Source organism: Diadema antillarum, unplaced genomic scaffold (genome assembly GCF_040938485.1).
Source record: "Diadema antillarum isolate AM-2024a unplaced genomic scaffold, OU_Dant_1.0 seq00000886_RagTag, whole genome shotgun sequence".
Classification (NCBI taxonomy): Eukaryota; Metazoa; Echinodermata; class Echinoidea; order Diadematoida; family Diadematidae; genus Diadema; species Diadema antillarum.
Window position 1 is genome coordinate 156,199 of NW_027271750.1, and position 27,145 is coordinate 183,343.

Sequence of the window (27,145 nt, forward strand, 5' to 3'; positions counted from 1 at the left end):
CAGACCAATATGTACAACAATGTTCTTACTGAAAGAATAGACCCAACAATGCTCAATTATTGGAGTCATTTTGCAACATGCTTTCTTCCACGCCAGGATCTTTGTAAAATCTATGTGTAGACCGGCTACGCAGTACCCTTTTCTTGATTAAAATGCAACGAGACCTTCGATAGATAGATAAAGTGTATACTCGTTCTTCACTCTTGTTCAAATAAATATATACCTGTAAATATATCTATGAAATAAGCTACACATTAGTATTGAAATAAAAAGACACAAGGTAGGCAAATACCTTCTTTTTTTTTCTTGACCTGTTATCAATATATCATACAAATTGAAATCTCATCTATGCCTAATTCTCACAAGCATTTGTCCGTAACAACACATTGCGTAAGGTTGGGAGGGTGAACCTCATTAACATGTGACCCTTAAAATCCCAAGCTCTCAACGTCATAAATCGTCATGCAGGTCATTTTTTTTCTTTTGTTTTGTTTTGAGGAGTTTTTTTTTCAGTCAAAGTCCTTGTGAATTAGGAATATCTTATGGACGACATTATGGTCTACATTGACCACTCAGTGACCATCAAATGAAGTACCATTAGCCTTTAATGATTTGTGTTGTAAGAGTCATGGCAACTGTGGGCATAGACTTTTAGAGTAAAATACCTAATTCAATGCCCCCCAACTTTCTATAACCTCTCTCCTTATGGATAAACCCACGCGTATGAAGCAATAAATACAATGCATGTAACAGTGCAGGTTATCTTGCGTTTGGAAAATTTTGCAGCAATGCCTTTGCTTGATTTCGCATAAAACTGACCAGGAATGAAGTCCTGGGTGGTCATATACTAGTCACTCAAACTGACCACTATCCCTTGAATTATGGCTTTATACCATCCAGTCATTTCCTTCTCTGCTAGACACGTGCCTCATAATAAAGCAAAATCGAGGGTATAAAATGTGAATTTGTGGCTATAGAGAAGATTAATAAAATAGGGAGAGCTGAACAGCAACATTCGCTCGCAGTGGTAGCTACAAAGGGTTGGCTTCTCAGCCATGAAGAGTATACAGTGATTCAGGGTGTTTGTGACTCCGTAAAAGTTTACTGTAAAGTTGCGTTACATTTGTATAATGCCACAATTGCAAACACAAAATACAGAAGATCACAAGAATGCATATTTGGTCCTGTGCAGAATGTTTGTTGAGTCCGTGTTTGACATAACCATAGTCCTGTGAATGGGTGCATGGGGGTATTGACAATTATACACTAGAGTTGCATTGCCTCCCCCCTCCCCATTCATTCACTGGGAGTCACAAAAGTTGTAGTCCGTTGGGGGTGGGGGGATGACGGGCGGCTCCGTGGGGATGGGGATGTTGGCCGTATCCAGGAGGCGGATCTTCATCTCCATGCTGAGGAGAGCCTCCAAGTCGGATTCCATCTGGTTGCTGGCCATCGGTTTGCCTTGCAGAACGTTGAGACCATCCGTCCACATATCGAACTGTGCCAGGTGAAACAAAATAAGAGCAAGGTCCAAAATATTCAATATAGTCTTCTGTGTTGCCGTCAATCAGGGACATAAAACACTAACATAAAATCTAATAATATAAGATGATACAAGATAAAGCAATGATTCAGTAAGAGTCTACAACATCAAAAACCTTCCAGGAGAAATGATGGATCAATGTCTTTAAAGACACCTTGTGACCCTTTTAATAGTAGAAGATTACTTCGGTCATCTGACAACCATACTGGGAAAGGGGTTAGAGTGGTTCCCCCAATTAGGATTCTTCCTGCATTGTTAACTAGCATGTTTTCAGTCTTTTTAATAAAAAGTAAGTTTTTTTTTCTGAATTTCATTTAATAGCATATTTAGTATTCATAAGAAATTCTACCACCTTGAACCAAAATATGGTTCTCATTTAAGGATTATCATTTTACTGTATAGAAGTATGTTATTAGTAGTTGATCTGCAGAGGTTTGCAGTCCTAAAAAAGCATACAAGTGGATATTGCAATAATATAATACCCAAATATGTTTTACCGTTGTATATCATTTTTTTTTTTAAATCTTTAGGGTGCATGTCATTCAGTTGTGAATATTTATGCCTGCACAAATAATGTCACTAGCCTTTTTTCAAGGCTAACTTACATCTTACACATCAAAAACAACAACAAAACAACACAAAAACAATAACAGATATTTTCTAAGATTTGACAGAATGGAATGTGTAATGATTAGAAAATGACAACAGTGTCTAGAATCCCCCTTGGCCTAGCATTAAAGATGATATCAGCTACAGCATCTGGCCACCAGTTTTGACTGGGGTGAATTCAGTTGCTGCTACCAACTCACAATTTCCTGATTGCGGGCAATGAAATCCAGGCGATGGTCCGGATGGTACAGGATTGAGAACGCCAGGTTTCCTTCACCCTGAGAAAGAACAATTCCAAGATGTCTATCAATCATATATCAAACTACAGACACTCAAGACATCAAGACTATGTGCAGAGTATTTCCATTAGGTATGGTGTGAAACAAAGTGTCTTTAACAAGATGCATAGGTTCACATGGACATTAATCCATAACTGAAGAGTAAAGTGCTTTTCCACCTCAGTCTTTCTCACATCACGCCGAGGAGAACTACCCAGATCTTGATGTTTACAGCTCAAGTGGGAGTTTTAAACCAGTGCTACATGAGGGTTGGTATTCACCTCAGGGGTTACAATTTGAATTTTAGTTTAGGATCAAGTGTGTTTGGTAAAACAAAACAAAACAAAACAAAGTTCCATACATACTGTCCTTCATGCAGTCAAGACCGAATGAACCAAGTCATTTGACAAGATTAACCAACTGAATGACATGACAAATATTTGTTGCAGTTATTACTGTCATGTTTTCCACTGTGTTTTTATATTTTCGTGTCACAATAGTCATTCAAATTGACAAAAACAACATGGAGTGCATTCACATTCTCCATGTAGGTCCACAAAATCTGGCAAAACTATCAGATTTTCAGGGAAATATTCACCTACTAAAATGTTGTCAAGGAAAAACCAAATGTACAGGTAATACAAGCATCAAAATACCTACTGAAAGCAAGTACAGTCTTCTTATCAGTACACTGATCATGAAGAGGGTTTGGGGATTATGTAAACTTGTGTCATTTTTATCTTATTTTCTTATTTTACTTTGTTTTGATTTTGATTTTGAAATACAGAGTGCACTCCTGTTATAACAAACACAGTTATAGTGAAAATCTCATATAACAAAGTAAAAATTCAGATTCCAAAATTACCATCCATACCATCTTTCAATATACTATATTGTATGGCTTTAAGAACGTTTTGATATGACGAAAGAGAACTGCCGGTCCCGAGAACTTCCTTAAAGGGGAAGGCTAGTAACTGATCAGTGGGAATCAGTGGAAATGCTGGGAGATGATTGTTCCAATCCTTATGGGATTCATTCAAGAGTTCATTGTATATCTATTGTTGTGTGAAAATGATTTGCTTCAGAACGGTCTCATATTCAAGTAATGTGCAGATTAATGCTCCGTCACTGACCAGGGACGCTAACCTGGAAGCATTAAACTGCACATTACTTGAATACGAGACCTTTCTGAAGCAAATCATTTTCACACAACAATAGATATACAATGAACTCTTGAATGAATCCCATAAGGATTGGAACAATCATCTCCCCGTATTTCCACTGATTCCCACTGATCAGTTACTAGCCTTCCCCTTTAAACAGGAGTCACCTGTACATAAATCTGAGGCATTGTGGAATAGAGAGAGGGGAGATTGACTCACTCTAATATTCCTGACATGTTGGCACTCCTTCCCTGTTTGTATTCCCTGGATGTCAGCAACAGGAACTGTGGTGGGAAAAGAAACCAAACATCTCAACAACCATCAAAAGCATTAATTGGTTTGGTTCAAAACTGCTGAAGTTCATTAACCTACACCCTTGTACATGAAGGGTAGGTCAACAGCAATAATCGTATCAATAAAATATCCATCATGTCAGTAAGTTGTATGCTGCTTCAAATTATACATTTTGTCCAATGTGTCTGTATCTATGGCAATTCCTTTATTTTTCAGCTAACAAAAGAGCATTTGCAATATTTACAAGCAAATACAATCTACATCACTTGTTAAAGAATATGAGATACAAGATTCCATTATAAAAGTCTCATTTTACACATAAATATCATATGTGTACATATGAGCGCAACTTTGCACCCTAACCTACCATGAGGTATAGACACACACACACAAAAGGACATCCTGGAACAAAAGGGGGCTACATACAGTTAAACTCGCCTAAGTCGACATCGCATATGTCGAATAATCGCGCAAGTCGATGATTTTAAAAAGTCCCGATTTTTCCCCATTGACTTACGTGTATTAATTCACTCACAAGTCGAATTTCGTAAGTCGAATACTCGCCTAAGTCGATGAAATTCCAAGAACACTTTCACGGAAAAACCATTAAATTCACTGTGCCTAAGTCGAATAAGATTTTATTGTACAATAAATCACTGTCAAAATCATGAGACGCCAGTTTTTGTTTACATAAGACCTAGCCCGACCAGACAGGTGACAAAAAAATGATCTAAAGTATCAAAATTAAAAGCGATGATGCGATTGTTGAACTCTCTTCGTGTTTGGAGGTACGCTGGTACAGCCGCGCTACGTATACGTGCAGCGACTGGGCTGTGTATAGTTGTGCGTACAGCGACTGGGCTGTGTATAGTCTGTGTATGTTTGCAGTCTGCGCTGTGCAGTGGATGGATGAAGCTGCAGAGTTTTCAAAGCGGAAAGTAGGGGGAAAGTTACGGGCACGGGTAAATCAGAATTACACCTCTACACGCATTTCAAGCCACGGTATGGTAAACTGGAATCAATCACTGCTCAAATATCGTTCATATTCATTTCTCCAAGGTTTAACAAGGTATAAGTAATCGGACCTGTGCCAATACTAATGCACTGTCCATGCAAAGTTAGCCGGCGGCCCTGCCGGGCGACCCATGCTGCGGCACACCTCTCCAGCTCTCGGCTCCAGAGTAGACAACATACATGTACATTTATACATAATGTACGTGTGGTGTAACTGTTGTTAAGTCGATTTTTTTCGACTTACGTACAAGTCGAAAATCGCCTAAGTCGATGTGTTTTGCTCAGTCCCGAGAAGATCGACTTATGCGAGTTTAACTGTATATGCCAAAAATAAATGACCTTGTTCACCCACCTTACAAAATATTTGTTATGTAATTGTTAGAACAGGAATGTTGTTATATCCGATCTTGTTATAATGCAAGTCCACTGTACTATGCTTCTCAGTGCTGTGATTTTTAACTTATGAAAAGTGGACATCAAGAAATAATGAACTCACAAACAAAGGATTTTACACTCTATTGTACACATTGTCAAGGACCATTTTCCTCAGTTGTTGTCTGACAGTTGCATCACTACATTATGCTTTGTCAACAAAAATGCAGATTTCTGCAAATTTGACTACACAGTGAAACCTCATTGTAACAAGGTAATTTTGCGGGTCCTATCCCTTTTATATTCCTCGGTTTTTATTCCTGGTATAACAAGATAACCAGTACAACAGGGAAATTTTGGTGGTTCCAAGCAGCTTGTTAAACCCTTCCTTACAGGAACCTGGTATACCCCCTCCCCCAAAAAGAAAGGTATGCCATTTATTTAGCAAGTCTAATTTTTCATGAATCGGGACTTCCCGACGTATCCGCGAGTGGTTGAATTCGCGATCATGGAGTACTGTACTGAACGAGAAATGTATATGCGTGCGTCACATTCATATTGGGATCAGAGTCATTATTTTTGCGTGTCTTTAATTTCGCGAATAGCACCTGACTCTATGACATTCGCGAAATATTCGGCGTATACAGTATATGAGAGCAGTATTGAAGAGAACTCACTCTTGTTTGTCAGTGACTCGTACGTTGGTTGGCTCTGAGGGTTCTCTGACTCTCCATGATGGATCATCTTGTGGTTGGGTGAAAGACGACAGTACCAGTACCGATCTAAAGTCACAAGAACAGACAAGTTGTATGTCCCCTCAGGTATTGTTGTTGTTTTTTTTTTAAGGGATCATACAGTTTTGGTTGAGACCTAATTTCAGGTTTCTAACATTTTTTTGGTGAGATAATGAGAAACCTCTTATGAAATATGAAAGAGCATGTGATTCTATGAGGAATTCAATGTTTATTTAATGAAAATTGGTTATGAAATGGCTGAGATATCCAAAAAAGAGCAATTCTGATAAAGTGTGGGACCCACACTTTATTATGATTGCTTTGTTTTACTTTGTTTTTGGATGTTTCAGTCATTCCAAACCCGATTTTCATCAAATAAACTTTGAATTCCTCTTAAAATGGTATGCTCTATACTATATCATAAGTGTTTTCTTGGTATCTCGCAAAAAGTAGAAAGCCCAATTCTCATCTCCACCAATACTGTACCATCCCTTTAATATATATATATCCATGTAGTGCTGTAGGATGACCCAAACGGTTCCATGACATTTGCTCGACTGTGACAATTGCTCCCATGAAATATCTGCACACTAAACCACACATATACTCTACCCATAAACATAACCCCAACTCAAATCCTAATCCTCACATCAAACTAAACCTGAAACCCTATCACAACCCTAACCCTAACCCTACGTCCTTGGAGAAAATTACACCGCAGCAATTGTTGCAAGAGTAAATGTCGTGTCACCATCGCAAACATAAATAGGTTTATTACACCTTGACAATTACATTTGCAAGCACTTGCTATAATACTTCAATTCACAGATGTACTACGCTTGGAAACTCACATGAATATGAAAAGTGTGATCTGTATCAACAGACCAGCTTCACAACATATTCAAAATTAAATGCATACCTTCACAACACAGAATCTCTCTATATACCACTGAAAGCTCGCTTGGGGTTTGCAAGATATAGCAACGAGTACACGCAAAGTGCATTCCGAGTATTGAAATGCAATTGTGTGCAAACAGATGGACTAACTTTTCACTAGTTGCTAGGAGGAAAAAATACAGAACTGGCTAATTGCAGTTTGTTAACATGACAATGGTCACAATTGTGTATCAGTGACAGGCCAGTGCTATTGCTATTGTCATCTATATTGAAATAAGAACTGCAATAAAGTAATTCATGAAAGATGGTCCACGAGCATGACTGAAGTGAGATTGATCTAAGGCTATTCTTATTGAAAAATAAAGAAGAAGAGAGCATTATACACATGATCTAGTGGATTATTGAGAAGGGCACAGTCCTGAATACAAACAGCATATTTAACATTGATAGCCTTGATATCTTGCATGTTCCTTCAGAGTCTTCAAAAACTTCACTACATTTTCCAACTTATCTATCTCCTCAGCATCGATTTTTTTGTTTTTTTAACCCACATGCATTGCTGGTAACAAAAGGCATTTTTCACAGAGGGTTTATCATCCTGGCTTTATACAGAGTTGATGTTGACTGAATATGGACTTCTGTATGTATGAAATGAGTACAAGCGAAGACCTACCTTGGGCGCGACCCCTCTGGTTGTAGCGGTTAAACATGGTTCCCTCTACCAGGTACACCAACCTCTGCTGTCTGATCAGCTCCATAATGTCTGGCTTGATCTGGTTTCGCAGCTCACTGTCACAAACAAGGAAACATGCTTTTTGTTTGTTTGTTTTTTGTTTAAATTTCACAAGTTTAAGTGGTCACACTTTAATAGCATCTGGACATCTACTGACATAACCCCATATACTGTCATGTAGTGCAGACTCTGGTACTTCCATTATAAATTGTATTGACTCTGAACATATATTCCCCCAAGGAGGTTTTGCTTTTGCATTGGTTTATTGGTTTGTTGTTTTTACTTTAACAATACTACATGAAAACATTTCAGAATAGGTCTGTTGTGATAAAAGGAACAGTCAATCAGTTCTTGGTGGTAATCCAGATTGTAATCTGGACAAAGAATTTGTTTTACTGCTGCTGTTGCTGTTGTTGTTGTTGTTGTTGCTGCTGTTGTTGTTGTTGTTGTTGTTGTGTGTGTGTGTGTGTGCGCGTGTGTGCGCGTGTGTGTGCGTGTGTGCGTGTGTGTGTGCGCGTGTGTGTGTGTGTGTGTGTGTGTGTATGTGTGTGTGTGTGTGTGTGTGTGCATGTGTGTGTGTGTGTGTGTGTTTGTGTCTGTCAGTGTTAAGGATTTTCTGAGCACTTTTAGTATGCCAATAATACAATCATTTAGCAGCCTTTTAATAGAACATCAGTACATACTAATTGTGATAGAAAAAAAGAAAAAATATATATATATATTTATATATATTCACATGTACATCTATACAACTTCTACAGTTTTTTATGTCAATAAATTTACCCAATTTATGGATGTCAACTTGGGACCCTTTTGACTTTCCCATGTTTAACTACAAGAAGGCATGGACCCCCGATACTCACACGACAGGCGTGGCGTGCGAGTTCCACTCCTCCTTGTCGTAGCGCTCCTGGTGTCGCAGCTTGAGGATCTCGTTGTAGTTGAAGTGCTGGAGCTTGGTCCAGAAGTTCTCCATGGTGGTGGGCTTGTAGTGCTCCACTGAGGGCGTCTTCAGGCCCTCCTTCATCTGCTCCATGCTGCTCTGCTTCACCTTCAGCGAGCGCTCGATCTGGTCCTGGACCACATTCATCACCTGTGATTTGTGTTACGACATAACTGGTGTCAAATATCTAGTGCTTTCTAGGTGACTGCTACCAATTAAAAACACAAACAAACAAACACAACAAAATAAAACAGAATCAAGTGTAATTATTTGACTTACTGAAGTATATTTTTTGTTTTGTTTTGTCAATTGTTCATTGACTAATGAAAAATTTAGCATCAGTGTTTTGACAAAAAGATCAATGACAAAGTGATGACACAATTTCTGTGAGATGTGAATTGTGTACAAAATAGACTGCACAACAAATTTTTGTCGGCAATACTTATTTGGTTTCCATGAGATCATATAGAGAAGTGTGATAAATACTTAGCACAGTACATACAACTACAAGTGCACATTATTATATATATATATGCACACATACATTCACATGTGTATGTATGTATGTATGCATGTGTAGAGTGCATACATCCTGTGGGTGTATCCAGCTCAATAGCACATATCTCTGAGAGGTAATTAGTATGTAGTCAATGGTGAAAACTTATGCCCACTGGGCATGTTAGGCAAAATGAAAGACTGGTCACTAATTGCTCTCAGCCAATCATTTGATTACGGTCCATATAATCATGGTAATAAAAGGTGCTATTCCCTCAGTGAAGGAGACCAACTCCTCCTCCTTCCTACCTTGGGGAAGTCCTCCAGAGATGCCCTCATTTCCCGCCACGTCTTGTTGAAGAGCTTGATGCACTGGCAGAAGAACTCCTCAAAGGCGTTGTCGCACGAGAAGAACATTGGGTAGTACTCCGCTCCTGTCTCAGTTGCTGGATAAGAAAAGTCAACCACACAGACCAGGAAGAGAAGCAGTAACAGGTTTGTGAGCTTATTCATATGTTCATCTTTTTGTATGGGTGCCTCACCTTGCCTATCTGCACTGCCACATACAACGACCATTTCTATTTCTTTTCCAAAAATGACAATTGTTACTTTCATGTATATATCCTGTTGACTTATTGTCCACACGCTCGCTAGACATGCCAACATCAGATTGTGTGAAAAGAAATTGATATCAAGAAATCCCCCTGGTAAGTTATATGATGCTATATAAGTTTTAAACTGCAATCCGAATGCTAAACATGTGAAGTGGCTTGTGGAAATCACTGAGTGACAGGGTGTTTAGTACTAGTTACTGGCATGGACTAAAGAATGCTGTCAAAAAAAGTTTACATATTTCAAGCGAGCTCAGTTCTTGCCAAAATATGCAAATTTTGCCATACTAGCAAACATGTGCTGTCGGAGATGAATTTTGACTATTTTGGCAAAAACTGAGCTCCTTGATCCCCTGATATAAGACAAAATGAGACACCACATAACCTCTCCCTCTATATGCATGCCAGAAGTACACAAAATAGCAACACAACATGCACAACTAAAAGTCTTGCTAAAGGTGTCCCTAACAGTGCTTACTATAATAATTGCATTGCAATATTTTTGCACGAATACCCAGTAATTTGTGTGTGTGTGTTTTGGCAGGGGTTTTTTTTTGCACTGAACATCTCAAAGACTTGTTTGTGGGTTCTTGAATTCATGCTGCACATTTGCTTACTCATATGTTTTTATTAAATCTAAGAAAAAAAGGCAGACTTTGATTTGACAATTCCATGCATATTATTAATTCACTATGAAAATTAATGTGCCACGAATATTTCTGTGTTAACAGTAAAGTACACACCCACATTACCCTTGCCTCCAATCATCACCCACTTACGTGCTTCACCGACCCGAAGAATCTCACAGAGCATCTTGGTGAGAGCGATGCTGGATTTTGCAAACGGACACTCGTGTTCATCGGCCCGAGAACAGTTTTCCAGCACAAACTGAGACGTAGAAAAAAATAAACAACAACAATGACACAAACAAAGTTTGAATGGTTTTGCATCCTCAGGACATTTGATGGCACTTCAACTTACTGCTCTTCTTCTTTAATTAACCCTGTAATTACCATTGTCAAAATATCTGTGAGGATTGTAATTTTTTTATTTGAAGGATATGGTTTTAAGAGGATTAATGAAGACAAAGAGACCATGCCCAGGTTCATGTCAAACAAATCTATCCCACTTCCAAAAAAAAAATGATTTTCATTTTTGCACTCTGTCCATCAACATGTTGAATACTTTGACAAAACAAAAAGGCCATCTAATGCTAACACAGAACTGAATTATTGTTCTATCAAAATTTGTTGAGGACAATGTTTCTTAAAAATGTAAAGTATCGAGACATACATCTCTGTCACCTCTATTTGAACACCACTTTACATATGTAAAGCAAAGATTTCTGTATCATATCACACCAAAAGTACACTTGGTATTCACCCAGAATCTGATGATTCCACAGCAAGTGAACTCCACAATATCAGAGACTCCAACCCTAAGCACCTTCTGATCTGGAGATTCTCCCGCCTGAAACCCCTAGCAAACGGGAGACTCCAACTTGATGTGCACGAAGCGCACATCACGAGCACGAAGTTCCTTGCAGTTTAGGGTTCTAGATGCTCTCTTGTTGTATCTAAGGCTTATTTTTTAACATACGATAAAATTAAGTAAGAAATTATTTCAAGCGGGAGAATGGGAGATTCTGCAAAAATGGGCTTTCAGCGGGAGATCTCCCGTCGAAAGCGAGAGAGTTGGAGTCTCTGCAATATACCACTGCTGGCCACACAAAACACCACAGATGCAATGACCCGAATCTTGCACTATCTCTTCTGGTATTATCATGGATGTAATCACTGAGCTTTTAATCATGACAATGACGAGCACCAACTCCATTCTTGGCAGGTCACAGGGAAATGGTGAGTTATCAATGGGTAATGTAAATTAGCCTTGAATAAAGGCTAATGGCAGCTCTGCGGATTCAAAAAACTGTGGGGTATTTCATCACATGCCATCACTAACAACATCATTACACATAAACAGAAGGCATCTAATCATCTTCTTGAGTCAGACGCACTGAGATGTACACGTGGCACAACTGACTTCTATGGCTTTGACGCATTATGGAAGTTGTTGTTGTTATTTTACTTTTTAAGGCGTGTGTCTTACCCTAGTGTAGTTCTCATTCTGGAAGTTGGCAAAGTGAGTCATGCACTCCAGAGCAAGGAGACCGGGAGGTACATCGAGGAAGTCCTTGATGGGGTTTTGGTAGTTCTGGTTACAGACAGCATGGGATGGCAGGGGAGAGTAGGAAGACAATAGTGTGATAAACGTTATTTACAGTCTGAGGTTAAAGACTACTTTCATTACTTCTGCTCATGCTCTCACCCACTTGACTTCAAGCCCTAACTTTCTCTCCCTTCCAATAAAAGGAACTCTCTGTTTCTCCAATATAGTAATGGTGTCTAAAATATGTGACCCGCGACAACGGTTTCAGGCAAAAGTCGCAAGAGCAAATTCCCTCCTAGGCGGGGTACAAAGATTTTGACCATTATTTTTGTCGATTTAGTTTTTTTGCAGAAATCGAATCTTTGATATCTTTTCTACATCTACACTAAATTTCATAGCATAAGACTAAGTTTTTCCTATCGAAAATGGAATTTTAAGCACCCTATGTTAGATCGCACTCGTCAGTTTCGAGCTTCTTTCGAACGTCGCGCCAATATCCCAAGGCGTTGCTACGGCGCAGGGTCTCGCATGCGATTGGCTGTTGCGTCGCATACATTTACATAATTCGGCTTTCGGAGACACCAGTTGCAGCGTTTGGGGAATGCTTTGTCCACGCATGCACGATTACATATTCCATTGTTCTTGCTATGGTGGTTTATATACGCTCGCTCTGTAGTGCGTGCTCTTCGTTTGGCTTTCTATCCAAACTATTCTACCGCAATGTTCAACAACGGAAGTGAAACAAAAATCATGTAACATGAAATAACCGTGGAAAAAGAAAACTAGATATTCTCAGATTTGTCTACTTGTACATGTAGTAAAAATTATGACAGCAGACTGACTCAATGGAAGGGAGATGAGAGGAAAGGAGCGGTCATATGCGACTAATTATATTCAAATACTACACGTCAAGATCGCACCAAACTAACGAGTCGTGTTTGTTTGTTTTAATTTAATTAGCACCACCGAACAAAGCAACATTATGCATGTCTTATAAAAGTAACACAAACAGGAAGCGTGACCTTTGCCAGCACTGGCAATTTTCTGCCTTCAAAAGGGTCGCCCGAATGATATAGACAAATCAACCACAATGAAAACGCGATTTGTAAATGTGTGGATTCGCCACCGCTCCTGTTACATGCACACGGTCATGGCGTGTGGATGCCATTGCGTAATGCGTGCACCAAATACACATGTACATGTACACCATACAGATGTACGTGCAATCATCGTATTCGCCATCTTGAAAGACGTACTGTAAACAAACCCGAGCGAAACGCATTGTTTTTCAGCTCCATACGCTGAGCTCCGAGGAAGGTGCCCGGGAAATTTGACTCTCTCAGTGAGCCAATCAGAAGGCGATGTGGTTGCTAGAGGCGGAGCTTAACATCGATTGGCACCATCGTACGGATGGGTGACTCTCCCCTCGCATCGCCGCTCCGACATTGTCTTTGAGAAAGAGGTGAATCTTCAAAGCCTGTTCTCTCGCAATTTTGTCAGGCTAACATCTTAAAAAGTGCATTTTATTTCTCTTTCTATGCCCACTTATGGTGCCGAAGAATACAAGTGTTTTATATCAATGCAAAGCTTACGAAATGGCCAATGTGATTCAGTGAAAAAATGAATTTTAAAAATTTCCGACTTTTGCCTGAAACCGTTGTCGCCGGTCACATATGTGAAATACTGGAATAAAGTCAGTCTAGTAATTGCAACCACTGAGTGAATGTCTCCTGCCTTTTGAATGCTTATACCCATGATATATACTTCATATACTAATTTAAAGAACAAGGATTTCTCACTGAGTTTTTGATCATCACATTGACCAGCACCAACTCTATTCTTGGGAAGGTCACAGGGAAATCATTGGATATCATTGGGTACCGGTAATGTAAACTAGCCTTGAATAAAGGTTAACAGCAACTCATTTAAAAACTCATTTTTTCTCACTTCCAACAACATAAACTTCATATACTAAAGTTAAAATAAATGGTAAGGCTTAGGAGGTAGTGGCTCATAGACCATGGTGTATCGACCATGTTGCAATCATTTGGTTTGGGTTCAAGTCCCCCAGTGAGTCTTGCTACAGTGTTGTCAGTAACCATGGTGTCGCCTCAAGTAATAGAGACATGACACTCACCTCCATCCCCACATGCACTAACAGACACACTCACACACATACTCGTCAAAAAAACAGGGACATGATGCCCGCGGTTTGCCCAAGGTAACGAGTGATGGTCTCTGCATGGCTTCAACCAAGCATTTCATACCATTCGAATACACCAACCAAATAAAAAAAATTGCCAAGGAACACTAAAATAACCTGCAATTCAAAAGCATCTTTCAAGGGCTTTTCATTTTTCAAGCAATTATATTCCGCTGTACTCCCCAGCATTGTATTTATGAAAGCCCCATATCCTGTGATTACAAACTTTGGACACATGAATGACCGAGTATACAGCATATCCTAGCATTCATCAAGACCAAGGTATTCTAATGAAGATGTGGAATTTATCCCTTGACTGTAAAACATTCTACTTCCTGATGGTGACAGATAATTCTCAATTTCAAGTCATCATGGACAGTCATAAAATAACATGTACACAGAAATGAACCGAGAACCTGCAAGCGTACTACTCCTGGCACCACTTTGCTAGTATTAACCACTTAGTTAGAATTGACATGAGCTGTGCACTCTTTCACCCAGTAATAATAATAATAACACATCCATAAATATGTAAAACTTTACAGTTTCTGGATGAAATAGAATATGAGATAAAATATGATATAATGTAGGAACACCTAGAGAAAATTTCTATAGGAAATCAGACACCACATTCAACCTATTTTTCTCAAAAAGTTTTCCGCAAATGTGTGCTCTTTGCGGGACTTTTCTGGAAGTAACTACATTAACTGCGATATAAAGAGACACTCATGTAAATATTTGTCCAGCTCACCACAAAACCAAGACGTTTGAAATCGTTGGATGGGCCCCTTGTTATATCTGCGTCATGACCGAAGGCATGGGACCTCAAATCTTCAATGCAGTCCTTGTGTTTCTATGCATGGAAAAGGGAATAAAAGAAGGGGAAAAAAAGCAACAACACAATGAAGGGTTCTAACATTTGACAGAGAATTATAATTTCATGTCAAAGAAGAATAAAAAAATCCCTGAGGTGCATGTGCAATGCCAGTGCAACACACGGCTTCCTCTACAAAATTAACAGACCTGTACACCTCATTAAGCAGTGAGATACGACTCTGCACATCAGTATTTCTGCACACACAACAGACAGACTTTGCCTAAGTCAAAGGAAAGGACAATCTTGTGACTTTTCTAAATACGGATCAGATAAGGATTCAGAGACCTGGCGTTTTTAAACAGAATCTATAGAGCTATAAACAATCTTATCCTCAGACATCCTGCAAAACAGAAGACACTAATTTCTTCTCCAACCTTCAAACAAAGACATATTTTGGTTGTGGTTGTTTTTTTTTTGTGAAAACAGAATGAAAGTTAATTGCAAGCAGTTGAATACATAGTTCAGTACGAGAGCTTATTTCAGAAAAGTCACAGATTATCAAATGATTAACTGACATGCAAACTGCATCAAATATCGGCCAATTTCCAACTCTGATCAAATATGTATTGCACCTGCTGGCTTCAATTCACACAACTCTTTAAGCAACCTAAGCACTCTTATCAATGGAACCACTAATATCACTTCATCTGAGCTACTGATACTTATGAAATGTTAGCATACAGAGATGCAAATCTTGCAAGCATCCAGCTTTTTGAACTCTCCTCTAAGTATCCAAACAATTTTCCTTTAAGTTTGATAGTTGTATTAATATTTGTATGGAAATCCAAATGGGATTGTCTTGATTTTCATATTTATGTATATAAAATTATTCCTTTTATGTCAATGTACACCTTTTTGTATGTATATCTGTGCAAGTTGACCATTGGTTGCCATTTAGGTTTTAATGAAGACCTTTTTCAAACTCAGTTTTAAATAGGTAATCCATTTCATCTTTTACATTTCACCATGTCTCAACTTACTGCACTGCCGGGGTCAATCTGTGTCATACGTCGCTTCTCCAAGAGGTTAAATGACAGCTGTTGGAAGACGTAGAGCTGATGGGTCATCTCGGTTCCGATGTTCTGTGATCGAATTATTTTCTGGTAGGTCAAAAAAGCAGACACACACAAACAAACAAAAAAGATTAAGAATAAAACATTTACTGTGATATTCATAACAACAGCATAACATCGCACTTAAAGACACATACGAAGAAGTCCATAATACGTTCATACAGTTTAATTTAAGATTCTCACAACTTGTTGAAGAAATAGAATGGAGAGTTCTGTTGTTGAATCATAGCTTGCCTTTGCTCTACTAACATATCATGAAGTAATCATATGAAATAAGTATGGTAATGAAATACTAGTGCATCACTTTGCAATTGCAGATGATTTTAAATGCGTGTCACAGATTGAAAGTGAAATTATGCAAAATAACTGAGTTATTTCACTATTTGAGACAATATGTTACCTCCATGATCACAACCCTGATATTCTTGGCTGACAGAGCTTCCTCAAAGCGCTGCAGAGAAAGAAAAAAAATTAAAGTGTCAGCAACAAGAACTATATGCAATAAATGCAACTTTGTAGGCATATGGGCAAGGAGAGTGGGACAATAGCTACAGTGAGAAAGAGGGAGGGTGAATGTGAAAGAATGATCATGTTTGCAAAACTGATCTAGATGGAAACACACACACATACACTTACAGGAATAACAAGCAAACTAACAAAAACCTCTCAAACACATGTAGTCACAGGAGCCTCTGAAGTTAATGGCCCATGGTATACATTTCCTTGAGGATAAACATGGATGCAAAAAACACACATCTCAACAGAGATGTTCACCAATCTGATACAGTCGTGCAGAAAAACGTGTTACTACTCTGAAAAGTAAACCAGCACATATTTTACGATATGTTTGCTTGTTTGTTTTACCACTATCAAAACACTGATTCAAGGATTGAAATAGAGTGTGCCTGCAGAAGAATTTCACATAACTGACTTCTGAACTTTATGCACATACATGTAGATCAAGTCTAAGTGCACAATGACTGAACAAGGGGATCTCAACAAGGGTGTATTACTGCAGGATTCCTTACTTTCAGCCACAACAGCAAATTATCAGAGAATCACACACACTTTAATTTCACACAAAAGCAACCTCAGATCCAATTTCCCACCAAATCACAGAGATGTCTACACTGGAGTCTTTTAAAAGGATTTAAAAACAATATGGAAGAAATAATTGTGTATGATATTGAAGGAGCTTTGGACAGTGACATAATTACACAGCTCATTGGAGTCTTTGGCTGAGGTGAGATACAAAGACCTCTCCTTGATGCAAATTTGATAGCCATAAGATGGTCAGGACAAAAAATATATAATTTACAATAACCAAAATGTCTTGCAATTACAACATGAAACGTGTGAAATGACCCCACTGCAAGTCCTGCACAATTTCACATGAAAAGGTGTGTTGAGCTTTTCTTACAGCCATGAATACAGGACAAGACATTATTCCTCTGTTGCCATGGTTACCTTCTTTTTGTCCTCTGGTGCTTTGAGGCACAGGGCATTCATCAGAGCCAGGCAATTCTGCTGAATTCCCTGGTTTTGGCTACAACAAAGAAAAAAGACAGGACAAAAAGGTCATTGCTTAAAGATGCCCATACACCAACCTGCATTTCTAAATTAAAATATGAAACATTCTTTCACAATTGCCTACATATTCTTTACAGCACATTTTCTCTTGTCTCTCCTACTTAATGATAACAAATACTTCTACTACTACTTCTATACTATTACTACTACTACTACTTCTACTACTACTAATAATAATAATACATGTAATAATAATAATAACAACAACAACAACAACAACAATAATAATAATAATAATAATAATAATAATAATAATAATAATACAATAATGATATTAATAATGATAATATAAGATACTATCAATGGTATTAACATTCCATCATCATCGTATTGTCCGTCATCATTTCCACTGCTACCGTCATCATTATCATCTTCACCATCATATAAATAGGAATAAATGGATAAATTATGACAAGAAATGGAACCAAACCTGTTTTCTAGGTGTGGGGCCATGTTGTGGAATGTAATCTCATTGGCAATCACATTGTAGAGCTTTACACTGCAAGGGAAAAAAGAAGTGTTTTCACAGTAAATCTCACAACTACATGTATTGAGGTAGATCTTGCATACACAGTAATATGGCTGCTTGGGCTACCATTGCTCAAATGTGACTGATCCTTAAATCTTGTTCCTGCCAAATAACATGATTCGGCACATATTGTAAATGTCCCCTTAACACCTTGCATTCCACCCAAGAGTAATAGCTGCATTGTATTCTGATGAAACCAAACACTCTTTTTTCACTTTGAATCTCATTGACACAAACATATTATACAACTCCTGTTCAGCAATGTTAAGAACACCAAGTTTAATATGCGAGTTTGTAGTTTCACTTAGCACACAAGCAAAAATAAAAGGTCATTTGTACTATTAAACAGGCATGTTGATTTTTAAATTCACTGAAGTAAGCATCTGTGACGTAAAGATAATTTATATAATTCGAATGAATGGTGTTTTGCCAGAAATCTGCCTCACAGCAACAAAGTGCTCACAAAAGCCTAGTATTTGGCAATATTAATATACAATGTAAAAAGTTTGTTGATGTATTCTCTGCCTATCTAGTGTTCTATTGGATGTTCCGTTAAGCAAGCTTATGCACTGCTGCATAAGCTGTTATTTTCGCGTACAGGTATTTTCACGAATGAGGAGGTCACATACATTTTCGCGAGATGTTGTTTTCGCGATTTGACATCGAGGCTATCATGAAAGTGCATTATTTTCCTAGCGTATGGCGACATTTCGCGTGTTATTAAATTCGCGGTCCAACAGTGATTCGTGAAATTCACGAACCCACATGAAAATAACAGTTTATATGGTATGTCACCTTGAGAAAGAGTGAAGGGCTAACTAACCAATAAAAAGAAAAGGCCATTTGCATAAATACACACATGAAGTAATTATGAAGTGATTTAATTCATTGTGATGGCTTCATAAACTTGTGTGTGTGTGTGTGTGTGTGTGTGTGTGTGTGTGTGTGTGTGTGTGTGTGTGTGTGTGTGTGTGTGTGTGTGTGTGTGTGTGTGTGTGTGTGTGTGTGTTTGTGTGTGTGTTCCACAAGCCATTCCTCCTTTCTGTCATACAGCATACCTGTTGAGGACGCTGCTCTCCAAGATGTTGAGCGCCCTCTGTGTCACCTGAGCATCAGCACTACCTGATTTATTCATAAATGAAGCAATCTAGGCAAACAAGAAAGCACGGAAAATTATTTTAACAGATTCACAGTCAATTTGCATTCTACAGAGAGAGCCCAACATATATGGGTTTGTTTGGCTTTGAATTAGAAACATTTTAAGCACAAAGCACATTATGGAGTATTGTTATTTCACATTTGTTTTTTTTCTGATTGTGAAGCATCTTAAGGAGAGGACAATGAAAACTTAATACTGAAACTCTGTCCTTGAATGTCTGTAGATTTGGTTCTTTGCACTGTTTAGGTCATCTAGGTACACTCCACAACACACATAAAATGCTTTTAGAACCGATACCATAAATGCATGCAAGAAAATATCCCTGTACTTTAACAGTTCATTAAACAATATCATAGCTCATTAATATTTTGCATTCTTATATATTGTATAAACACATTAATCAATAGCTGGTAAAGAAGTATTTTTCTTTTCCAGGGAAAGGGGCAAGATTCTTATAAATTGAACAAACACATTAATCAATCGTTGGTAAACAAGTATTTTTCTTTCCAAGGGGTAGGGATAAGATACAAGAGAAAGTACATAATTCATTTTAACATTCTGGATTTACCTGGTATTGATAATAACAATAAAGATTAAATGAAAAAAAAAATAACCACAGTTGTAAGGTTTCATTAAAATGCTCATGACAACATAATGTGCTATGATGCTTTACAAAGAACCTTAAACTGCTGTAAGCATCACAAGCTCACTGTATTAAAGACACCTCATACAACAGCTGGTACTTACCTTCTTCACAAAGTTAGGCGAGAGTGTATCCCAGGAAATGACATTGTGATCCATCAGCTCAATGAATGACTGGAGCGTCAGGGCTAGCTGATCCCCGCTCCTGTTATCATCAATAGAAAATCAAAATGGGGTTCCGGCATTAGCTTCTGACAAGAGAGGACATTATCACTGGCAATGTGCTCAGGCATCTCTGGAGATTCTAGAGGCTAGATCCTCACACGGAAACTAGCGTCCGGAAATTTTGTTTCCGGAGTGCTATTCCGCACAGTGCTATTCCACACAGTGAGCATGTATGACTGTTATTGATCAAGTACAAACAGGCAGACAGAACTGCAAAAGTTTCATCCAAATGGGAAATAGGTAATTTACAAAAATTTCAATGCCTTTTCCACCAAATTACATCCCTCACATTGATTGTTTCAATGTATGGACAATTACGACTTCTTAAAGGGGAAGGAGGCTATACTTGCTGATTCGCTAACAAAATGAATGAATTTTCCTATACTTTTATTTCCAAAATAGTGGAGGAGTTGTTTAGTTATGACAACATCACCTCACACAATTTGTTTATGTTGCTACGACTAACATAATACTGTTTGGCAGAAAAAAATGTTGACACTTTATCATTTGACATTTTGTTCTTTGACATTATATTTTCTTGTTAAAGAAAACTCAGGCAAAGTGTGGGGTTTCCCTTTAAGGTTGGCTGAAAGCAACAAATTGAGCAAATTTCACCAAGGTTGACGACGTAAAAACAGAACTTACTGGGAACCTTCCTCCACCATCTTGACCAGGAGGTCGATGCCGTGATTCTGGATGAACTCGATGGCGAACGTCAGGTCAGTGGAGGCTGTTGAGAGTCGGACGAGGGCCGGCTTGATGTCCTCTGGGGTGTTGGACTGCAGCTTGTTGTAGATATCGAGCGCCGCCTTGTTCTATACGAGCACACACACGCACACAACAACATGGAAGAAAGTGGTAACAGTGAGACGCATTTCGTGACCTGCCCAAAAGGGCAGAGTGTTGGTCACAAAGAATGAACATACATATACCAGTAGTATAGAGTTAATGTACAGTGGTATCTTCTCCTTCATATGTCAATGTGATATGCAGTCGAAGCAACTTTTTACTGATGATTTTATCTGCCTACTGGAAAGACCAACAATTTTGCACATTGTCCAGCAAGCCTCATGCATGCTTTCTCTCCATCAAGAACAACACTCACTACAAAGCGTGTTTGGACACATTGGTACAGTGGTATTATATGGCGATGGTTCATAACAGCAAATAAGACTTAACTAACAGTGCTATTGAAGGCAAAAGACTTGACTTCAATTACAAGGAGGCACTGTGTGTTAGTATTGTGTTGTAACATCTTGTTGTACTGGGTGTTGTGTTGAGTCGTCTTGTCTAGGACTATGCACTGCTCATGCACAGTTGAACCAGCCTTAGTGGCAAATCAGTCTACAGTGGCCATCTGCCATATACAGCCACTAAATAAATACTTCCCCAAAGAAAAGGCATGTTAAAGACCCTGTCTATAGCAGCCACTTGTCTACAACAGCCACTTACTTCATCTCCCTAAGGTGGCTGCTAAAGACAGGTTCCATTGTGTTACTCCAATGCTGTTTCATTATTGTCAATGTTTCCTGTATGCCTTTTACTTGTAAATTTGTTTTTTAGTTCAATGTTTTTAAATACGAAATTTAAACAAAAATTAGCAACAAGACATACCACAAACAACTGGGGCATTAGTAGAACAGGACTTGTATACCTCTTATTGATGTGAAGTATAGTTTCAAGCACGTCAAACACAAACACAGCACATGACCACACCCTTGACATTACAAGGAAATGTTTGCATGTAGAGAAAGACAGGAAAAGAATATTCTCACCGGTGAGTCTGTGAGTTTGAGCATTTCTCCATTTTGAAGGTCCTTGCGGTTCGTCTCTGTGATGTATTTCTCGCCCTCGCCCTGCAGCGCGTAGTCCGAGATGGCGGTGCTGATGTTATACGTGGAGCACACTTCCTCAATAATCTCCTTCAGGGGCTTGCTCTGGTAGAAATTACAACACATAATGGTGGATACAGATACATGACTAGGGATGAGATGACATAGTGTAAAATATCTACATCGGGGAGATAGATGGACAGGGAGAAACAGCAACATACTGATGGTCTGGAAGACCAAAGAGATAGATGTGCATACACAGATACACATATATATGCCTTGTATTTTGGCAATGCTTTATCTTTGTTCGTTTCTTTGTTTGTTTGTTTGTTTGGTTGGTTGGTTTTTGTTTGGTTCGTTGTTGTTGTTTTTTTTGCATTGTTTTGTTTTTTGGCAATTTTTGGCATATTTTGCAAGTCAACTCAGGTTTACAAAATAGACAACTTGCAAAAATACTGCTCCCTGTATCACAAAAGCACTGTATATCAGAATCCAAAGTGGAATCCAAACAGGGATGATACTTATTTCTCAGTCCCTCACTGCAAGTCCCAATTTACGCAAATTTTACATTCAAGGAGGAATATAATGGTGTATAGAGTACATGTACATGGAAATGCAGAAGTAGGAACAAGACCAGAAATGGTCAGACTGAATATCAACTGCAATGTACGTGTTTCTGATGAGACCACTTCAAAAGCCAAGCTTGTCTGAGATGCTTCCTTTATCATGAAGTGCGAGCTAAAGAGGGCATTCTGTGTTCAGAATTTGCAGGAAACTTTGAGATTTGCCACTTCTTTCAGTGTGAGGGTGAGGGGACATGCATTCCACATCGTTCATCGCAAAGAGCAGGGTGCTAACCCGGGGAACTAGCCAACACCTACCCACACAAAAACAGTGTATCTATCTTCAAGAATGAAGCCTGCACTCTAATGAAAAAAGAAAAAGAACTAAAGACTTTCATAGCAGTCGCCTGATGGGCTTAGGCATCTACAAACAAGCATCAGGCAACCAGTATCTGGTATCTAAAATGTGGGGATTTGAATTATAAATGTGACAATCCAGAAGCCAGACTAGCTCTTTAGTAATAGTATTCATAGCTTGCAGAAATAGGTGATTTTTCAGAACATATTCAAATTTTATGCATACCTTATAAACAGACGTTATTCTGGACAATCTGAAAGCTTTGAATTTTATTTTAATAATAAGGGCAGGTCAATGGAATAGTTCATCTCTATGTTCTCAGGAATGAAACATCCATGAATTTGAAAACATCACAAAAAAGGCCTATTTGTCCAATCATTTCTATACTAACACCCCGTTTACAGTGAGTGTAAGGGATGGGCTCGGCCACAGTTAAGCCCGGAATTCATTTCACTGTAAAAGGCCAAATGTGGTACCAAAATCGGCCGCGCATTTGGCCAAGTTCTGGAGGTAGTCTCGGCCACGGCTTGGCCTGGGCTTGGCCTGGGCTCGGCCCGGCCTTCTCTCACTGTAAACACAAACTGGGCCAAATGCAGTACCAAATGCAACCGGCGCACTCCCAACAATAGTCATTGTGTACAAGCAGAGCGCCACTACAACAAAATATTGAAAGGTTTGAATAAAAAGCCCGGGCCGAGCCCACCACTGTAAACGGACAGAATTGCGGGGCCGAGTACCGCAATTGAGGCTGGGCTCAGCCTGGGCTCGGCCTGGGCTTGGCCCAACCCTGCACTGTAAACGGGGTCTAACATAACATACAATTAGTGAAATGCATTGGAAATTTTTGAAATTTCATAGCAGAATTCATGTACACATTCTACTCTGGCTGCCTTGTAATACAGCCACAGGCATTACATGTTGAAATGCATTTCTGCATGCTGGATTTTATGTATTTCATTATTCCAGCATTATTCTTTTTTCTTTTCTTTTTTCTTTTTTAGGGGGGGGGGGGGGGGGGGGGGAAGGTGGATCAAGGTATGGAGTGCAGAAGTAGGCAACCATCATGTGGAATTCTGGTAACACTGGAAAGTTGTCATCATCTGGCTTGAATGGGCAGCAACGCTACAGATTAACTAACATCATTGTCTTACCTGATCTAAACAATACAGCGTGCCACTCTTCCCATCCATGACAATGGCCAGACGTATGATGTTTGGATCGGCCCTCTGGTTGGGGTCAATCAGAGTCAGGGTCACTGGCTGCGCCTGCATGGTCATTTTCTTGCGCTCTCGTCTCTGTCTTTCTAAGCACTAATTTCCTCTCCTGTGGACAAAGCTGCAACGATCGAACAAATGAATAATGTCACACAAAACAAGAACAACAGAACAACTTATGAGAATTGGCATGTCTAATAAACCCAGTTTCCCCTTGTACCTCAAAAATAAAACAAATAACCAATAATTGAGGAAAGTATCACATTTCTTATTTGGAAAAATAAGCAGAGGTCCATTTTAATGCCAATTTGGGACAGTGGGTAATACTAATAGGAGTGGCCGTCAGATACTATATAATTACAATATATGCTGAATATGTCATGAGTTGGGTGCTACTGCACTGTTATTCGTAATTCGTGAATTTTTTTTAAAATACATGAAATTAATACTCAGCAAGCCAATGATGCCCGGCCAATCCCACATCTAAGCAGAAAACAAGAATACTTCCTATCCTATTTAACACCATAGTTTGATGTAAAAACTTAACTACAAATTCATGTGCTTTAATTATCAATGTCCCACACATAGGCCTATTGAAAAAGATTTTTTGTGTGTCATTTTGTCAATGCAGTTTTGTCCAGCATCACTCGAGCACTGTGAAATATATGCTTAGATATGAAATTGCATTTAGAATTTATAATTTCAAGACCTCCCGTCATCAATTCAATTTTTTGGCAAGTCCCACAGGCCAGGTTCACTGCACTAAACAATAATACTTAGCCTTTTCCTGACTAGAATCTTTTATGAAATAGCTTAGATATTAGTAGACAGTCTACATCACGTCAACATCATGCTAACTAGACCCTAACCCCGGCGCGGGGCGCTGTAAGTGTAACCAGTAAATTTACGGGTTGGGGTTGCTGATAAATTAAAATTAAACGAAAGTGACATACCGAGGTAGTAACTTGGTTAGATCTAGTCTAGAACCTAGTCATAACAGGGAAAGAAAAGGCAAAAATTTGCCCCTGGAAATCTCGGGCTAACATTCTTCATCTGATTTTATTTGTGTTGAATTTAAGAAAGTTTGGTAGGCTTCTTATTGTTCAATGTTGGTGTTGTAATGTTTTCTCGAAAGCCGCCACATACCCAGTATCGAAAAGGGGCATCACTAACATCAATACACACGTGTGGGACTGCACCAAGCTAGGTGTGTATTTTCTCTGACAGTTTCAACTCAGTGGACACATACGAAAACATAACACTTGGATTCTATAGTCCAGTGAGAATTTCTGCAGTAGAATCTTACATTACAATTTGCCACAGGAAGTTATCAATCCCTCAATGCTCTGTCATCAAAATAATGACAGACTGACTGACTTACCCGTCCTACGAAACGCGGAAGTTGTCTTTTTTTTCTCCACAGATGATACCTAGCGCGCTAGCTGATAAAAAGCGAGTGCACAACATACACTGTACAATAGCAAAGATCGTATACAGCAGCACCAGCTGGCGCTAGCTATCGAGTATGAGCTGCTGCAGCTGCATCATCATCATCATCATCATCATCATCATCATCATCATCATCATCATCATTGAAATGCACTGGTGACCTTCGGTCCGAAGTTTTGCAACTGCATTGAAAGTTTGCAAGATTTACAAAAATTACTTCACAAACCGCCAGACCTATAGGCCTATACAGGCAACAGGTAGAAAGAAGATCCTCACATGATCCTCACATGATCTCAAGAGTCATCTTGAACCCCATCTTGAAGTGGCCATTGATCTACATAAAGACAAACATGTTTTACTGATAAATCTGTGAAGTGTTCTATGTTCTAATTTTTGAACTTTTTGGAAAATTTGATGTGAAAGGGCACTCCGTGTTCTATCTGAGTTGATAGATTTCAATCAAACAGAATTGAAGAGTCGGAATTGAAATAAGAAAGCTGCAAAAGTGGTTACAAACGTTTACATATTTACTTTGAGGAACAGTGATCAGTATATTATACTGTAGATAGCAACAATTCTATACGCAGAACGTGCAGACGATGGTCATATCTTTTGCAGTGGTTTCCACAAAAACAATAAAACAATAATCCTTCAATCAATCAAATGTTTTGGTTAATGAACTGAAGAAGCATCTACAGCCTGCGAGTCATCTCAACTCGATATAGACCTACTGTAATGCTCGTCTGTGATGGTATATATATATATATATATATTCGCGATCGGTTCACCTGTACCGTTGAGAATGTGGTCTACGCGATCACTTGTACAGCCTGCCACAAGATCTACATAGGTGAGACGAAACGGAGACTAGCAGACCGCGCAACCGAACACCTCCGATCAGTAAAGCTCAATACACCGGGACTTCCAGTGGCCCAGCACTTCAACCGGCCCGGGCACACCATTAACCACCTGAAGATCGGTGTAATGACGACCTGTCATAATGGCCCAGACGAAATCCGCAAACTACGAGAAGAGCAACTAATCTATCGCCTCGGCTGCCTTCACCCCAATGGACTGAATGTTTCTTTCCGTTCTTTCTCCGTTAGGGAATAATCCTTCTTTTTTTATCTTCGTTTCCTTCTCCCTCTCTCTCTTTCTCTCTCTCTCTCATCTGCAATTTTCTACCTCCTTGCTTTGTGACGTGCTTTCTCTTTGTTCTTTGTGACGTCCTATTTTGTACGCTTCTTGTATTTTCCTTACCTTCCTAGTTTTCTTTGTGACGTCCTACCTTGTGCGATATTTGTCTATGTGCGCCCTTGTGCGCTTTTTGTGTTTGTGCGCATCTTGTTATGGACGCGCTACCATCACAGTGACGACGCGTCTTTTATTTTGATCTGCTTCAAAATAAAGTGTCAAATGTATTGACTTGACAAAGCCCTATGGGCGAAAATTCGTCAAATTTACGTCTTCAACGGAGTTTATATTGACCTACTGTTGTGAATCTATACTTTCTTATGACTCCGAGCAGAAACTATTTATTGCTGTTATTTATATCTATATATATATATATACCATT

General features: G+C 38.9%; 1 protein-coding gene across 1 annotated transcript; it reads right to left on the minus strand.

The window, feature by feature from the left end:
* Positions 1 to 1,300: 1,300 nt before the first annotated feature.
* LOC139740815 (engulfment and cell motility protein 1-like) lies at positions 1,301 to 25,574 on the minus strand. Its single transcript, XM_071651387.1, has 20 exons — positions 25,502 to 25,574; positions 24,058 to 24,241; positions 21,929 to 22,090; positions 20,799 to 20,968; positions 20,034 to 20,133; positions 19,186 to 19,274; positions 18,029 to 18,097; positions 17,476 to 17,554; positions 16,409 to 16,459; positions 15,916 to 16,035; positions 14,810 to 14,911; positions 11,796 to 11,900; positions 10,466 to 10,574; positions 9,385 to 9,521; positions 8,501 to 8,730; positions 7,578 to 7,693; positions 5,951 to 6,055; positions 3,813 to 3,877; positions 2,353 to 2,430; positions 1,301 to 1,498 (listed from the first exon to the last, which is right to left on the minus strand). Exons 2-20 carry the CDS (start codon positions 24,181 to 24,183, stop codon positions 1,301 to 1,303), a joined length of 2,211 nt encoding a protein of 736 aa, XP_071507488.1. The 5' UTR covers positions 24,184 to 24,241; positions 25,502 to 25,574.
* Positions 25,575 to 27,145: the final 1,571 nt, after the last annotated feature.